Consider the following 18,739-nt stretch of genomic DNA (forward strand, 5'->3'; position numbering starts at 1 on the left):
CATTACCCACAGAACAAGATTTAATTTTAGAGAATAATTTGTGAATGCTATGATTAAAAATATTAATAGGATAAATTCAGAATGGAATGTGTGTTGATTGTTCAGAAGTTAGCCATGTTAGAGCGAAAGGAATTACTGTATCCGATTAACTGACTAACTGAGCAGGCTTCTATACTTGATGACAGAGCACCAGATTTAAACAAGGAGTAGTTTCTGGCATGACCAAGTGCAATTATATCCTCAACACATGATAATGCCTGGATTTTCTGAACATCACTGTATTTTCAGCTTCTTCATTTCTGTGGTAGCCAAGTAGAATATACTTGACTATTTTCTTCATAAACTTTTGTACTACCGTACTAGTCCTGTCTCTTTCATTTTACTTGTGGATATGGCTTCACTTCCATGATGTAAGACCATAATGAATGGAATACAGAGTGTGATCACTCTGCTCTCTGATTCTCCAATAAAGGCAGTGACCTTCCAAATCCAAGAAAAATCCGCCAAGAACTAAGAATAATACCAATATAAATGGTCCGTTATTGGACATTATAAATTTTCCAGCTAGCTCATTCTTGGTTGCCAGCGTTTCGCCCTCGTGTGCTAGGGTGGGTTCATCAGTTGGTACCTAGCACACCTACCAATACGCTGGCTAGTGCATACCGTGGAGGCCACTGCGTAGGCTAACTGGAGCCACCGGCAGTGCCAATGCACTAAGAGACTTTGTCTCATCACTAAAAATTGATGCCTGCTTGGCCATCAGATGATATAGATGTTGATTCCCATAGGGAATCTGAAATATTTGTTCTGAATGAGCAAATTTATAATACCAATATAAATGGTCCGTTATTGGACATTATAAATTTTCCAGCTAGCTCATTCTTGGTTGCCAGCGTTTCGCCCTCGTGTGCTAGGGTGGGTTCATCAGTTGGTACCTAGCACACCTACCAATACGCTGGCTAGTGCATACCGTGGAGGCCACTGCGTAGGCTAACTGGAGCCACCGGCAGTGCCAATGCACTAAGAGACTTTGTCTCATCACTAAAAATTGATGCCTGCTTGGCCATCAGATGATATAGATGTTGATTCCCATAGGGAATCTGAAATATTTGTCCTGAATGAGCAAATTTATAATACCAATATAAATGGTCCGTTATTGGACATTATAAATTTTCCAGCTAGCTCATTCTTGGTTGCCAGCGTTTCGCCCTCGTGTGCTAGGGTGGGTTCATCAGTTGGTACCTAGCACACCTACCAATACGCTGGCTAGTGCATACCGTGGAGGCCACTGCGTAGGCTAACTGGAGCCACCGGCAGTGCCAATGCACTAAGAGACTTTGTCTCATCACTAAAAATTGATGCCTGCTTGGCCATCAGATGATATAGATGTTGATTCCCATAGGGAATCTGAAATATTTGTCCTGAATGAGCAAATTTATAATACCAATATAAATGGTCCGTTATTGGATGATATAGATGTTGATTCCCATAGGGAATCTGAAATATTTGTCCTGAATGAGCAAATTTATAATACCAATATAAATGGTCCGTTATTGGACATTATAAATTTTCCAGCTAGCTCATTCATGGTTGCCAGCGTTTCGCCCTCGTGTGCTAGGGTGGGCTCATCAGTTGGTACCTAGCACACCTACCAATACGCTGGCTAGTGCATACCGTGGAGGCCAAGCAGGCATCAATTTTTAGTGATGAGACAAAGTCTCTTAGAGCATTGGCACTGCCGGTGGCTCCAGTTAGCCTACGCAGTGGCCTCCACGGTATGCACTAGCCAGCGTATTGGTAGGTGTGCTAGGTACCAACTGATGAGCCCACCCTAGCACACGAGGGCGAAACGCTGGCAACCAAGAATGAGCTAGCTGGAAAATTTATAATGTCCAATAACGGACCATTTATATTGGTATTATAAATTTGCTCATTCAGGACAAATATTTCAGATTCCCTATGGGAATCAACATCTATATCATCTGATGGCCAAGCAGGCATCAATTTTTAGTGATGAGACAAAGTCTCTTAGTGCATTGGCACTGCCGGTGGCTCCAGTTAGCCTACGCAGTGGCCTCCACGGTATGCACTAGCCAGCGTATTGGTAGGTGTGCTAGGTACCAACTGATGAGCCCACCCTAGCACACGAGGGCGAAACGCTGGCAACCAAGAATGAGCTAGCTGGAAAATTTATAATGTCCAATAACGGACCATTTATATTGGTATTATAAATTTGCTCATTCAGGACAAATATTTCAGATTCCCTATGGGAATCAACATCTATATCATCTGATGGCCAAGCAGGCATCAATTTTTAGTGATGAGACAAAGTCTCTTAGTGCATTGGCACTGCCGGTGGCTCCAGTTAGCCTATGCAGTGGCCTCCACGGTATGCACTAGCCAGCGTATTGGTAGGTGTGCTAGGTACCAACTGATGAGCCCACCCTAGCTCACGAGGGCGAAACGCTGGCAACCAAGAATGAGCTAGCTGGAAAATTTATAATGTCCAATAACGGACCATTTATATTGGTATTATAAATTTGCTCATTCAGGACAAATATTTCAGATTCCCTATGGGAATCAACATCTATATCATCTGATGGCCAAGCAGGCATCAATTTTTAGTGATGAGACAAAGTCTCTTAGTGCATTGGCACTGCCGGTGTCTCCAGTTAGCCTACGCAGTGGCCTCCACGGTATGCACTAGCCAGCGTATTGGTAGGTGTGCTAGGTACCAACTGATGAGCCCACCCTAGCACACGAGGGCGAAACGCTGGCAACCAAGAATGAGCTAGCTGGAAAATTTATAATGTCCAATAACGGACCATTTATATTGGTATTATAAATTTGCTCATTCAGGACAAATATTTCAGATTCCCTATGGGAATCAACATCTATATCAAGAACTAAGAAGTCGTGAAATGGCAACTTGGTGCTCTTTGCCTCAGAAGGGGATCAGTGTAGAGTTGTATAAAGAATACACTCCAGCCAGTAATTGGATTAGGCATCACCAGGGACTTTCTTGTAGCGAATGGCGAGAGGCAATCAAGATGACATCAAAAGTTTCTGCAGTACGAACTATCCCGGGCAGAACTCAGGACGGAAACCTCTGCCGCAGATGCGTCAGAGAGAAAGAAACACTGGCTCACGTTCTGGGTTCTTGCCCCTACGGCGAAGTACCGAGAAACTCACGTCACCACAAGATAAGATCACTGATTGCAGAAGAACTCCTTAGCAAAAACTTCCATGTATATGAAGAAGTGCACGGTTTGTCTACGACAGGGAGTACAAGATGAATTGACATAATTGCCTTTAAAGATAACGACAAGAAAGGCTTCATTATCGATCCGACCATCCGATTTGAGCACCATAGCGGCCAGTCTACTGAAGTTCATCTTGAAAAGCAGAACATTTACGCGCCCACCATTCCGTTCTACAAAAATAAATACCAGCTGAATGAAGTAGAGATTATCGGCCTAATGATTGGTGCTCGTGGCACAATACCTGCCTTGTTCATAGAATTCTGGAAGAAGTTCAACCTGCCCATGAACAACATTGAAAGAATACTTACTACCACCATACATGAATCTGTACACATCCTGAAATCTCACCTCTTTGGACCTCCATAACCTAAAAAATCCGTAACATCGCTATATTTCTATGTGATAAAAACATTATCTATCCTGATATGCTTTACTTTGTCCATTGTGGCAACCCGTAATTGCGGGAAGTCGTTGATTCATTCGGTAAATATATATATCTGTGTAGTGCTTTGTCTGTGGGCAATCAAGTAGTTTTCTATTATTTCGAGAAAATGTCATACTGTTTCGCTCCTGGTTGTAAATCGGGTTACGGAAGGAAGCCTGATGGTAGACAACTTTTTATACTGCCAAAAGAAAATAATCTGTTTGCGAAGTTTACGAGAGTTATTCCACGCAAAGATGAGTAATTGTAAGCCAAAAGCAAAATATGCGGCCTGCATTTTTTGGCAGATTAATTAACTTATAAAGGCGGACTGTTTCGTTGTGAATGGTAAAAACGTTGACCTTCCTCGTGTGAGGTGGAAATTAAAACCAGGAGCGGTGCTTCATATTTTTTCTAAATTTACCAAAATACCTATCCACTGAGGTAAAATCGCTAAAGGCACCCAGTAGGAAAAGAAATGAAGACAGTATCAAAAGGATAAGGAATAAGAATCACAATGCGAATGAAGCAATGATGGCAACAGTGACTGGTAAGGTTCAAGCTCAGCCTAGTTGTGGTCAAATTCACAGCCAGTCTAGTTCTCTTACCAGTGCCCAAAAGTCAATAATGTCCCTCAAAAGGTGACTATAGAACGCAACTCATAATTAAATGTGAGCTAAATATCTCCTTCCCGAGTCAAAGGATTAATTTCCTACACGGAATATTTAATATTTGATGTGCTCTGTTTAAAAGTCATTTTTTAAAGTATGTAAAGCACAGTATTGCTTTTGCTTTCTGTAATGTTCCATTTTATCTTGTGTGTTCTCTTATTAAAGTCCAAAGTTATTCCTTCATGGGGAGTGAGAATATTATTTACAACTCTTTGACACTATTATTCATAAGTCTAAACACTTGGGTGTTGTATTTATTTGTGTATCAGTGTAACCTCCACTACAACAGCTGACCATGTAGTGTTGGTGATTGGCTCCTCTAGCGCCACTCTGTGGAAGCGCGTTTGAACTTGGTGAGTGATCTCACTAGCTATTTTATTTGTCATGGTAATACTATCCATGACAGAGTTATGAAAAGCCTATTTTTAACTATTTATGTACCCTTTGACATGCTGTCAGGATCAGACATATTTATTGCCTTTGTTACGATTCATATATTTAAATAATTTAAACACACCAGTAATATCCAATGAGATAATGTCTATTCTTAACAAATTGTAAATTACTTTCTGTGCCCTGAAATACATCAAGTAGGAATATGTTCAGAGCTTTGTAAACTCAACTTTCAATTTACTACAGATATGTTCCTTATTTCCTGTTATAGGTCAGGTGAACTCATTTATGTGTTTTACTGAAGCACTGGTACCAATTGTTATGATCCCACTCTACAATTTATTATATCAGAATACGATTCACAAGTTTCCAGGAGCCTTCTTTTTGTTTAATGCAGCTATTACTGTGCCTGCAGTTGGGATCTTCATGTGAGTATAAGAAACTTGTATATTGTAATAAGCATTACATCATCATCATCATCATCATCATAATTGTACAGTTCCAGTTTCCTGGGTACTGTTAGTAAGCCTCTTCCACTTCTTCCTGTCCATATACAACTTGTCATGGAGAACATCATCCACTGTCCATTCTCTGGTAACTATATCAACACAGATCATGTATATTAATCGGGCTTTAGGTCAAGATTGTGAGCAACTGCAACATGACCTTGAAAATATTGTGAGATGGACAGCAGGCAATGGTGTGTTGATAAACGGGGTTAAAAGTCAGGTTGTGAGTTTCACAAATAGGAAAAGTGCTCTCAGTTTTAATTACTGCGTTGATGGGGTGAAAGTTCCTTTTGGGGATCATTGTAAGTATCTAGGTGTTAATATAAGGAAAGATCTTCACTGGGGTAATCACATAAATGGGATTGTAAATAAAGGGTACCGATCTCTGCACATGGTTATGAGGGTGTTTAGGGGTTGTAGTAAGGATGTAAAGGAGAGTGCATATAAGTCTCTGGTAAGACCCCAACTAGAGTATGGTTCCAGTGTATGGGACCCTCACCAGGATTACCTGATTCAAGAACTGGAAAAAATCCAAAGAAAAGCAGCTCGATTTGTTCTGGGTGATTTCTGACAAAAGAGTAGCGTTACAAAAATGTTGCAAAGTTTGGGTTGGGAAGAATTGAGAGAAAGAAGAAGAGCTGCTCGACTAAGTGGTATGTTACATGTAATAAATATCATTTTTGGTCCGTATTGATGATATTTGATTGAAATAATAACATTAAGTTATTTATTTGACCACCTAATCAATACAAAATCGTCTTGGATGATTTACATAAATTTGTTAGCTAATAGTGGTACATGTTTCGCCTTCTCTGAAGGCATCATCAGCCATAGTCTTAACCTTAAATTAAAAATAAGCGTCTAAATAACATGTAGTAATGAAATGAATTTTAAAATCTTGAAGAGATTTGAAGTAAAATAACATTAAAAATAACAATGATGGTTTGAAAAATACAATGTGATGAGATACAATAGTGGAAGTATTAACAAAATTAACATTAGAAGGCTGCTAAAATAAGTACAATGGATAAAACAACAGATTGTTATACAACAAGTAGTAAGATTGCATAAAAGTAAAGTTAATAGTCTGGCGGTTATAATTAGACGATGGCGAAAAATCTTATATAATCAAAGTAAAGAAGAGAGAATAAAAGTCAAAGTTAGTCGAGAGATCCGAAGTTAATCATGATCTTGAAGATAAAAGACGAAAGTCACATGCATATGGTGAAGTTGTAGAACACGTTGAGGATATGAAGTTGGTGAATAGAAGTTGAAGAACAGTTTCAAATAGGATCACTATGGACCATCTCAAAATTTGAAGTGATGTTCAAATGTTGTAAATTGTGAGTTTGTAGATATTCAGTTGAAAAAGCATATAAAAGTGGAATCTGTAAATGGAAGCAAGAAACGTAGAGTTAATTGTGTGAAAAGATATTTGAAAAATATTGAAGTAGAATCATATGCACTTACCATTTGACGGTGACAAAGATAGCTTGTAATATTATGAGTTAGAAGTATTTGCAACAGTAGACTTCTTGCTACGTGTGTTATAACTGAAGTTTTGTGCTGGAGGGGGATCTGTTTGCGTTGACGGAACTATTGGAGGGGGGCTGCTATTAGTGGGAGGGAAGGAAGAGTGTGTATTACTGTGCGTGTTGTAACGGTGTAAGGCTATTGGAGGGAGCGATGTTACAGTGGGTGTGGCTATGGGTTTATTGGTTGTATTTGAATTAGAGGTACTAGCGGCGGGGGGAAGGGAGGGGGGTATATTAGCTGTAGGGGAGGTGGGAACTCTAATTGATGTGAGGTTGAAGATTTTTAAGAATTTGTTGGTGAGGGAAGTTGATTCTCGTAATAAAATAAGAATCTGTTCATACAAGGGGCTTTTTTTATCAATAGTGTCATTTAGATTTTTATCTTTATTAAAATGTTGGTCGAGGAAAATAAATAAGTTTTCATATTCTGTCATGAGTTTGCTTTTATCGACTCTTTTTAGGATATGGAGGTCTTGTTCTATTGTGGTGAATTTATGCCCGGTGTCCCTCATATGGTTGGCCATTGCGGAGAATTTGTTGTGTCTTTGGGCATTGTAATGCTCGGCGTATCTGGTAGAGAAGCTGCGGCCAGTTTGGCCAACATAAGAAAAATTACATGTAGAGCATTTCAATCTGTATATTCCTGATCCAGAGTAACTATTGTCTGTGATGTTAATAGAGTTGTGATTGAAGAATAAATTACGATTAATGTTTTTTGTTGTGTAGGCTATTTTTATTTCGTGCTTCATTAATGAATTGGTTATCGGGTAAATGCTATGGTTAGTGAACGTGAATTTAGCGTATTTTGGTTTGACGGGTTTTAATGGAGTTAAATTGGTAGCTAGTTTCAGTTTGGTTTTATTGATGATTTTATCAATCATACTCGTGTTAAATCCATTGAATTTAGCTATTTCCTTGATGAATAGTAATTCTTTCTTTAAATTAATAGAGGACATAGGGATCTTTAATGCTCTATATATTAAACTGTGATAAGTGGCTTTTTTATGTGAGTTGGGATGTAAAGAATCATTTTTTATGGTTGTTGGAGAAAAGGTGGGTTTTCTGTATATTTGGAAGTCGAATTTGTTCAATGCTCGTGTGATTTTGATATCTAAGAAGTTCAAAGAGTTATTGAACTCATCTTCTTTAGTGAATTTAATATTATTATCTAAGTTGTTGAGGAATGATAGCATGTTATTGCTGTTGTTGATTTGTTTATCAATGATAGCTATGGTATCATAACTTAATGTTATTATTTCAATTAAGTGGTATGTTCCGAGCTGTCAGCGGAGAGATGGCGTGGAATGACATTAGTAGACGAATAGGTTTGAATGGCGTCTATAAAAGTAGGAAAGATCACAATATGAAGATAAAGTTGGAATTCAAGAGGACAAACTGGGGCAAATATTCATTTATAGGAAGGGGAGTTAGGGATTGGAATAACTTACCAAGGGAGATGTTCAATAAATTTCCAATTTCTTTGAAATCATTTCGGAAAAGGCTAGGAAAGCAACAGATAGGGAATCTGCCACCTGGGTGACTGCCCTAAATGCAGATCAGTATTGATTGATTGATTGTATTGATTGATTGACTCCCTGCAGGTCTTTTCCCCTCCACCTGTCTTTCCAAATTTATTCTGGCTGTTCTTGTAGGTTCCATCCTCATCACATGCCTGTTATAAAAAGCATTACAAAACATAAGAAACTGCTAAGGAATGTAATAATTAAGGATAAAAGTTACTGCTGTACTTATACAAGGTGTCCTTGAAAAAGGTGCCAATATTTACTGGAGGAGGCAGCACTCAACAAACAAAAGAAAAATGGTCCTATAAACATTTGTCACAAATCCAATATCTTCAAAGTTACCAGGTGTATACATATGATTTTGCCAGTTTTTGTGGTAAAGAAAACGTAATTTACAAAGGAAATTCATTTTTGTTTATTCAAAATACTAGCTGATGTACCCGTGCTTCGCTACGGGATTCTCAGAAAGACTGACTTGGTGGTTTTTCTAACTGAATTCAACATAGGTCATTACAAAAACGTCAGTAGGAATGTAGCAATTGAAAGCAATGTTATCATATAAAATACTCGATCAAATGAAAAACCACACACTTTCTCACTTTCAACGAACAGTACTACGGTGCAAGTGACTAATTTCATGTTTTAATCTGTATTGAAATCTGTTGATATACAATAACAAAGTTTTATTATGAATCCACCTGTTCAATACATTATAATGTTGTCACATTTAAAATATCTTCATTAGTTAAAAAGTTATATATGGGACATGTTTTGCTCCATTACAGAGCATCATCAGCCAAATCTGAATCTTGAATAATTGTTATGTACGTAAATAATGACTTAAGAACTATTAGACCATTTTTCACAAACTTAAAACTTACTCTATCAGAATATCATAAAATACAAAATCTTTGTAAACACGCCTTAATTACATGTGCTTAATAGGAAGATACATTAAAATTGTGGAAGAAATACTAAAATATTAAACAAGATTAAAAATATATATATATATATCATGTCTAAATCTTAGAAAGACGTGAAAATCAATCTTAGGAGCTAAATTTGAAGATTTTCTTGGTAATGAGATCTGGTAAAAACGTTATTTATCCCCTGTGGATAAGAGTCTATAAAGATTCAAATTTATCGTCAGTTTGATGATTGAACTTATAACAGGATGAATGTTGGTCTTTAAGAAATTTAGATGCTTGTTGACCTTGGCGAATGCTGCTGAATAGATATGTTCTTATAGATGTCAGTGACCGTACGTTGAACTAATGGATTTGATAAGGCATGATTGAAAGGGACGTAAATCAATGCTCGTATTTAAAAGTTGTTGATTGGTTTATCTTGTTGAATGTCCCTCCAATTGCTGTTTGTCACGTCTTTCTAAGATTTTAAACATGATATATATATATTATTTTATTTAATATTTTAGTACTCTTTATTCCATAATTTTAATGTATCTTCCTATTAAGCACATGTAATTAAGGCATGTTTACAAAGATTTGGTTGATGATGTTCTGTAATGGAGCGAAACATGTCCCATATATAACTTTTTAACTAATGAAGATATTTTAAATCTGACAACATTATAATGTATTGAACAGGTGGATTCATAATAAAACTTTGTTATTGTATATCAACAGTACTACGGTGCTGATCTAACAGTCCAAAGTTCCAGAGCTGGAATAACCAGGTCGCAGACTGCCGTGAACACTCCTCTGTCATTATTCTGTTAAATATGCACACTACTCATTCCAATCAGTGCCTCAGAGTAGGGATTGAATAGCTCGAATGCTATGATGAACCAGTGTGTTACGTACCAGTAATGTCAGAAAATGTATAAACCAGAGGAATGGCATGCTAAAGAAGAAAGTTATCTAACTCCCCAGCTACTTCCTGCCAATATACAGGTAGGCTGTTACACTCGGTACGACCAGGCGAGTTGGCCATGTGGTTAGAGGCGCACAGCTGTGAGCTTGCATCCGGGAGATAGTGGATTCAAACCCCACTGCCAGCATAAGTGAAGATGGCCGTGGCTTCCCATTTTCACACCAGTCACACCAGACTGTACCTTAATTAAAGGCTAGGCCGCTTCCTTCACACCCTATTCCTTTCCTATGCGATCATCGCCATAAGACCTACCTGTGTCGGTGTGACGTAAAGCAAATTAGAAAAAACCTTGGTACGCTGCAGTAATCCTATCTATCGGGATGAGTGGAAACAGAAGACAAAAAGCACATCACAACAAACAATGGTCAATGTAATGTTATTGTTGATAAAGTTTATGAGATTTCTATATTGCAGGCCTTCACATTACAGTAGTTTTCTTTCGACTCTGTGATATTAGGGTGTCTTACAAAATTATTTATATCATAGACTGTAGCAAATACAGTAGAGACAATACGCGACACTTCCAGATTTAGCCTTGTTAAAATGGGAGACAAGTCGCAAGTGGCGCTCCTAGTAGCCTGACCTGCAAATTTGCGCTAAATTCAAATATCAATGGAAATGTATATACGGAAATGGATAAATAAATTACGTCTAGAAAGAAAGTGTTACTAAGATATTAACTTCAAAGTTGCTAAAGCAATTCTGGATAAATGAATGGAGAATTATTTAACAGGTTATTATTTAAAGACTGAAATTTGACATATCATCAAGATGTGAAATGGACTGCTGTGAAAGGACTTGATCTTTCATTTATGCATTACTTTTTTAGCTTTAGAATTCCTGCCTGAACGTTCACCGCTAGATTTTTCTTTTTTCTCATTTAAAAGCATTGTATCATCATATTAAAACACTTGTCAACAAAAATATTGGCACATTCCTTACACACAATTCAATGAATTTACATTTGAGAGCTGGACAATTTTCCTTTTAACTTGAAGCCTACTAACAGAAAGAAAATCTATAAATTTAGCCTCAAAAACATTCAAACTTTCCCAACAAGCAATACTTGCCATAATGCCATTACATTAGGGTAAAGCAAATTTGCATCATCATATTGTTTCAACAAAATATGTACATTTCTTAAATCACCCATATTTTCTTCAGTGCTTGACAACACATTATGGCATTCCAAACGGGGTAACTTGGAACACAACCAGCCACACTCATATGCATATGCATTTTCCTGAATTAAATCAAACCCACAGATCACACCTACAACAACACTAATCCTAAATGATTAAAAATTCAATTTACAATTATATTCATAGGCGTAAATCTAACATTCTTCCCTCAACACTTTTTAGGACTAGCTGGTATACCACGTCGATATTCTGATTATCCAGACAGTTATACATCCTGAAATGTTGTTTCAAGACTAGGGTCAACTATCTCATTTATTGGAATTATCTTCCTTATTTTCATTATTTGAGAAAGTATAATCTCAAATCGAATGGTATTATTTCCTATAAATATGGTAAGTTCATTAGAATGATATCAATATTTTAATGTTTGCATTCTCTAATAATCCTTTTTTTATAAACACCAAAATCTTTTCAACCATAATATGTTCAGCATTGTTACTAAAATTGGGAGCCGCCCCCTTCCATTTTTGGTTTCCAGCAACAATAGAAAGTTTAAGATGAAAAAACAATGAAGTGCACCAAAGTAGATAAAAACTTGTTGATTTCCCCCATACAATGTTTGACAAATACATTTAATACACCTTATGAGTTATATAATATAACCATGTATTTTTAAAACTTGGACCACTGCATTACCTCCCACTGCTCACAGGAATAATGCCTCCTGATTTATGCAGATCTACTGTCCTATCCGGGAATTTCATGAAATCTGTGATAATTTTGATCTACATGTGCATAGAGATCTGTCCATTCTTAATCCCTGCAGGCTACAGTCACATCCTCTACTTCGTATGATGCTACTGACATAGAGAGATTTTAAACCCCACCAGAGAAAGGAATATCAGTGGAAAGCAGTGATAGAAGGTCACCTATACAGGGTTGGAGTAGTAACAGAAATAGATTTCAGAATCACTCGTGAAATGACAAATCAAAGAACAAGCATGTAATGCGTTACTTAGAAGGACTTCTCATCCATTATAACAAGAAAATGATTATATTACACTAGTTATCTATACACATAAAGTAAGAATTTTGTCTGTACATTGCTCATAATTTAAAAAGAATGGTATTTCTGCATCGATCATGTCCACAGTAACAAGGAAATGCACTTTTTAATTTCCCATCATGTCTGTCTGTCTGTCTGTCTGTCTGCATATCACGAGAGAATGGCTGAAGAGAATTTAATGAAAATTGGTGTTTTAAGTCAGAGAATGAGGCACTGCAATCAAAACTATAAATTATTTTATTTACACTGAGTGAAATGGTGGTTTAGGGGAAGGCCTAAAATTTAATTCTCAAATATCTGAGTTATTAGTGATCCTATCAATAAATACCACATTACTAATGTTATATAGAATTACAGTAAAATTGTGATCATTCATGACTTACACATTTTTACAGTTAAATTTGTGAATTTCTATATATATGCTGTATGTCCCCATTAATGTAACATTGTAAACACCTGCATGCAGCTTTCCCTACTCCAATTGGACTGGCCACTGCTGATTATCTAACATTTAATGTGTTTCTTTCTCCTATTTTCAGTGTTGTATATTTTCTGCTGAAAGAGAAACAAAGCCTAGATATAACAAACCCAGAAATCTCCTTCAGAAAAGAAGGAGATAATATTCAGTGTAATGAAACCGGAAGTACAAGTATAAGGGTAAAACCTTTGAAGTGAAAGCAGTCTGGACGAAGTGTTTAGAGAAGCTCCACAGAAGATTTTTTTTTTTTTTCCTTCACTGCCACAATGTTCAAAGATGAGAGAAAATCCTTGATGACATGTATTGTATGGTGTGAAAGTCACTATGTCAGTGTTTTTTTATCAGGATAATAGACTATGGCAGCTCTATTGCAGAAGGTGTGACATATTCTCTGCCATTTTTAAGTTGATGAGAAAAGAAATTTTCATCTCAGGGATGTTTGTTCATTTATATATCGATACTCATTGTGCAAGCATTGAAATGGTGTAGTTTAACTTTCTTTAAGGAATGTTTATAGAATGTAACTGTTGAGAGGTTTCTATAGGGAGCAGTTCTATAGAAGCTGGGGAACTGTTCTGTGTATGATGTATGGTTTTAGTAAAATATCCTACTAATACTTTTATGGCCCATAATTGTAAACATGATAATAAGCCTTTGGGCTTTTGCCATGTGCCCATGTCTGAAAACGAGGTGAAATTCTTTACGTTTCGCAGAGAACTTGCTCCGCATCTTCAGAAAGAAATCTCATCTCTTCTTGAGCAAGACTTCTCCAATAATGACGTTTTGAATTTAAGAATACTTTACTATTTGTCTATAGTAAGTGGTACTTCTGTTCATCACTAGATGGCACTCTGTGAAATGTAAAGAATTTCACCTTGTTTTCTGACATGACAAAAGCCCAAAAGCTTATTATCATGTCTATCCTACTAAATATTTACATATTTCTCAAATGATTTGTATAGCATGTATAATATGTAAATATATATGAAGTAATGAAGTATAAAATGGAATTATGTAGTTTTCACTCTACTCAATAAAATAAACCATGTTATGGTTCTTTATCACAGTGCTTACTGCCATGAAAATAATTGTCATAAACATGCATGGTTTTCATTTCCTGAAGAAACTTACTATACTTTTACCAAGCAGAATAAAGTTTGATTAATTCGCAAGTGACTATACTATCTGCGCACTTTTTAGCGATAGATTTACACCCTAGTGCTGAATCGATTGACTTCGGTTATCTTCGAGATTCGTATTGGCAACTTTTGAAACACAAACTAAGAATCCCTTATCATTGCTGTGCGACATCTGGCGTACACTTTAAGTACTCGTACTGTTGTTGTTTACACAGCAAAGCCAAACTATAGAATTCATGCTAGGAACAAGATTCGCTTCGGGAAATATTATATAGTAAAACCAACAGATATGGTAATAATACAGGTATACTTCCCTACTACTGGACATGACGACGATGAAGTTGAGGAAATGTATCATAAAATAGAAGATATAATTAAACTAAACAAAGACAAAGATAACATAATCATAATGGGAGACTTCAATGCTGTGGTTGGCAGCAATATTACTAGAAAAGTTGCTGGCAGATTCGGTCTAGGACGAACAAATGATAGAGGAGAACGTATGATGAACTTCTGTGAAGAACAAGACATGATCATAATGAACACTGTATTTTACATGCCTAATAGAAGACGTTACACATGGAAGGATTTCGGAGATAATAACAGATACCAAATTGACTACATTCTAGTTAAGAGAAGGTATAGAAATCAGGTAACTTCATGCCATAGCTATCCTGGCTTAGACATCGACAGCGACCATGTCCCAGTATTAGCAAAATGTCGAATTAGGCTGAAGAAGTTTAGGAAACCAAGAAGCAAGAAATGGAATCTAGAAAAGTTAAATGATCCATTAACACAAGTAGCATTCGAAGAAAAGACAGATACGATCATGTACAACAACTGCAACGAAACAGATTGGGACGCTGTCAAAGCTTCACTTACAACGGCAGCAGATGAAGTGCTAGGAAAAAAGACGCTTGAACCCAGGAAGAACTGGATGACCGAAGAAATACTAAATCTCATTCAGGAAAGAAACAAAGAGCATCGGAAAAATACCCCAGAAGGAATGATAAACTATAAGAAACTAAAAAACTTAGTTACACAGAAGTGCCGAGAGGCGAAAGAAAGATGGATGAATGACATTTGTAAAAGCATAGAACATGATATGAAAATCGGAAATGTTGACAGAGCATACAATCAAGTAAAAAGAACACAATTCAAAGCTAAAATGAAATCCAGTGTAATAAAAGATACGGAAGGAAGTCTGTTAATAGAAGATGAGGAGGTAATGAAGAGATGGAAAAAGTATTTGGAGGATCTATATAATGGAGAAGAAATTGACAATGTAGATGAGTACATCATAAAACAAGACCAGGTTTCACAAGATGAACTAGGTCCTCCCATAGTGAGAAGTGAATTCAAAACAGCACTGCAACAGCTGAAAAAGAACAAGGCTCCTGGACCAGACAAACTGCCTGCTGAACTGTGGAAAAACTCTGGAAAAAAGCTGAAGGATGAACTCTTCAAAATCATCCAGTACTGCTATGAAAACGGAGATATGCCAGAGGATTTTGTTGAAAGCAAAGCAGTACTTCTGCACAAAAAAGGAGATTCAACAGAATGCTCCAATTACAGAATACTAAGTCTTGTTTCACATGCAGCAAAAATATTCACATGCATATTAAAAAACAGAATCAAAATGAAAATTGAGCAGAATCTAGATGATGATCAGTTTGGGTTCAGGAAAGGAGTAGGAACAAGAGAAGCTATTATAGCACTTAAAACCATCTTGGAGAGAAGACTGGAGCTTAACAGAAATACATATATAGCTTTTGTAGACCTGGAAAAAGCTTTTGACAATGTTCATTGGAAAAGGCTGTTCAAAATTATGAAGGACATTCATTTGGACTGGAAAGACAGAAAAGCAATACTCAACCTCTACATCAATCAAAGAATAAACATCAAAAGTAATGATAAAGTATGCAAGGTGAGAATCAGGAAAGGAGTAAGACAGGGGTGTTCCTTATCACCATTTCTATTTAATCTGTACATTGAAGAGGCCATGAAAATTTTTAAATCCAAAACACCTGGCATTAAAATAAATGGAACAACTGTACACTGTATTAGATTTGCCAACGATATTGCACTTCTGGCTGACAATGAGAAGAACATGCAGATCATGCTCAACAAATTAACATCCATCTTAAAAGATTTCCAACTTAACATTAATGTAAATAAAACTAATGTTATGGTTGTAAGCAAATCTAAAATGAAGCCAGAGGCACAGCTCAGAATTGGAAATATTTTAATAAAACAGGTGCACAAGTTCTGCTACTTAGGATCAGTTATTACCGATGACAACAGATGCACTGTGGAAATAAAAAAAAGGATTTCCCTGTGTAAGAAAGCCTTTGAGGAGAAGAAGCAGCTCTTAACTAATAAATCCTTAAATACTGAACAAAAGAAATTATTTATCAAAACGTTCATTTGGAGTGTGCTGCTATACGGCTGTGAAGGATGGACTCTCTTGAAGGAGGACGTGAAACGACTAGAGGCAGTGGAAATGTGGCTATGGAGGAAGATGACTAGAACTAGCTGGATTGAGAAGAAAACTAATGAAGCAGTGCTTAGAGAAATAAACACCCAGAGGCATTTAATAACAGCGATAAAAAGGAGAAAAGCATCAGTTTTCGGTCACATTCTCCGGCATAATAACTTCATAAAGAACTTGTTCGAAGGCAAGGTGATGGGAAAGAAAGGCAGAGGGAAACCACGGAAGAAGATCATTGAAGAGGTAGTTGAGATGATGGGATGCCAAGGTTATGGAGAGATGAAAAGGATCGCAGAGAGAAGAGATCAATGGTTGCAGCGACAAGGCGAAGCCTTTAGATGATGATGATGATGATATATTGTGTGTGTGACACAGTTGTTGGCGTTAAGATAATAAAGCAACTGTCATGCCCCAATCAACGAAGACAACAAGAAGAACCCACAGAAAGTTGATGACTTCTGGGATCTTCTGGAAACTGAAATCACCCGGATACCCAAGAGCAACGTAAAAATCCTGCTGGGAGACTTCAACGCACAGATTGGGAAGGAACGAAAGTACAGAGACATCGTAGGGGAATATCCAGCACATAAGAGGACAAACAAGAATGGGGAAAGGCTCATTGGACTCTGCAAAGCTTTTCAGTTGAACTTATGTCAACACACTTTAAGAAACTCCCGAGAAAATCAAAGACATGAGTATCTCCGAATCCTGAACTAGGGGAATTCCAATTGGATCACGTAGCGATAACAAGGAAAAACTCAAAGGAGGTGATGAACGTCAAAGTGATTAGGAACGGTGAATTTGATTCAGACCACTATCTCTCCAAAGTTAAAATCCGTTTTCTCCCAATAGGACAAAAGAGAGACCCACCTAAAATAATGAAATACAACACAAACAAAATGAACATCACTGAAGACATCATTAGAAACTTCAGGGACAAAATCCGGACCAGCAGAAAGGGTAACTGGCAAGAACTATGCACAGGAATCAATGAAGCCGCAAAGAAAACACTCGGACAGGCTAGGAGGAAAAGAGAAATATGGTAGAATGAAGAGTGCGAGGAAGCTCTCAGGGAGAGGTCCGAAAAATGGAGAAAATGGAAATGCTCCAGAGGAAAGGAACAAATGGAACAACTCAGGCAACAGAGGAAAGAAACATCCAGGATATTTCGAAGGACTAAACGATCATTTGAAAGAGCTCAACTGGAAGAGATCCAGACCAACTTTATCAAGAACAATTCCAGAGACTTTTATCAGACCTTTAAGAGAAAACTCAAAGGATACCAAGCGCCAAGTTTGAGCTTCAGAAACGAACAGGGTAAAATCAGACTGAACAACCAAAAAACTGTGAGATATTAGCCAGATACTTCCACACTCTCTTGAATTGTCCTTCCCCAACCTCTAAACTAGAATTTCCAGACATACCAGAGAACTCAGAAGATGACGAACCACCAACAAAGGAAGAAGTCAAGGAAGCTCTTGAAAACCTCAAAAACAACAGGGCAAGTGGAGAGGACTTAATAACCGCAGAAATGTTGAAATGGGCAGAACCGGAAATCTTAGATGATCTTCACCAAATCATCAAGGAAATCTGGAAGAAGGAGACAATACCAGAAGAATGGAAAACAGCACTTATCCATCCGCTGCATAAGAAAGGGGACAAGCAGTATGTCAACAACTATAGGGGCGTGTCCCTCCTCCCGATCGCCTATAAAATTATCTCAAAACTGCTTCTTAATAGAATAGAAGCAAATCTGGACCAACAACTAGGGGAATACCAAGCAGGGTTTAGGAAAGGCCGCTCCTGTATCGAACAAATATTCAACCTGAAGTCAATACTCTGCCACAGAATGTTGAGTGGTAAGAAAATTGTGGTGTCATTTATAGACTTCAAAAAAGCCCTTGATTTGGTGGACAGAGAGACTTTGGATAAGATCATTAGGGAATTTGGAGTCAAAACGAAACTGGCAAATATAATCAAAGAGACCCTAACAGGCACAACCTCCAAGGTAAAATTCTTCGGGCATCTCTCACAATCATTTGAAATCAAGACAGGCGTGAGGCAAGGGGATGGACTATCCCCACTCCTGTTCAACTGTGTCCTAGAAAAGATAGTGAGAATATGGAACTCAGAACTTGAACATCAAGGGATAATCCCGATCTGTCTAGGGAGAAAATCAGGTGGGATTAAAGTCAACTGCTTGGCTTTTGCTGAC

The 18,739-nt window shown here is 37.3% G+C and overlaps 1 protein-coding gene across 1 annotated transcript in view; it reads left to right on the top strand.

Annotated features, from left to right (window-relative positions):
* LOC136862938 (probable peptidoglycan muropeptide transporter SLC46) overlaps nt 1–14,031 on the top strand; it is a 59,483-nt gene extending 45,452 nt beyond the window's left edge. The window contains exons 6-7 of the mRNA XM_067139231.2: nt 5,020–5,176; nt 12,956–14,031. Of these exons, the coding sequence (XP_066995332.2) occupies nt 5,020–5,176; nt 12,956–13,091 (293 nt within the window). The 3' untranslated portion in view covers nt 13,092–14,031. The remainder of the gene's footprint in view (nt 1–5,019; nt 5,177–12,955) is intronic.
* Nucleotides 14,032–18,739: the final 4,708 nt, after the last annotated feature.

This window comes from Anabrus simplex, chromosome 1, assembly GCF_040414725.1.
Source record: "Anabrus simplex isolate iqAnaSimp1 chromosome 1, ASM4041472v1, whole genome shotgun sequence".
Classification (NCBI taxonomy): Eukaryota; Metazoa; Arthropoda; class Insecta; order Orthoptera; family Tettigoniidae; genus Anabrus; species Anabrus simplex.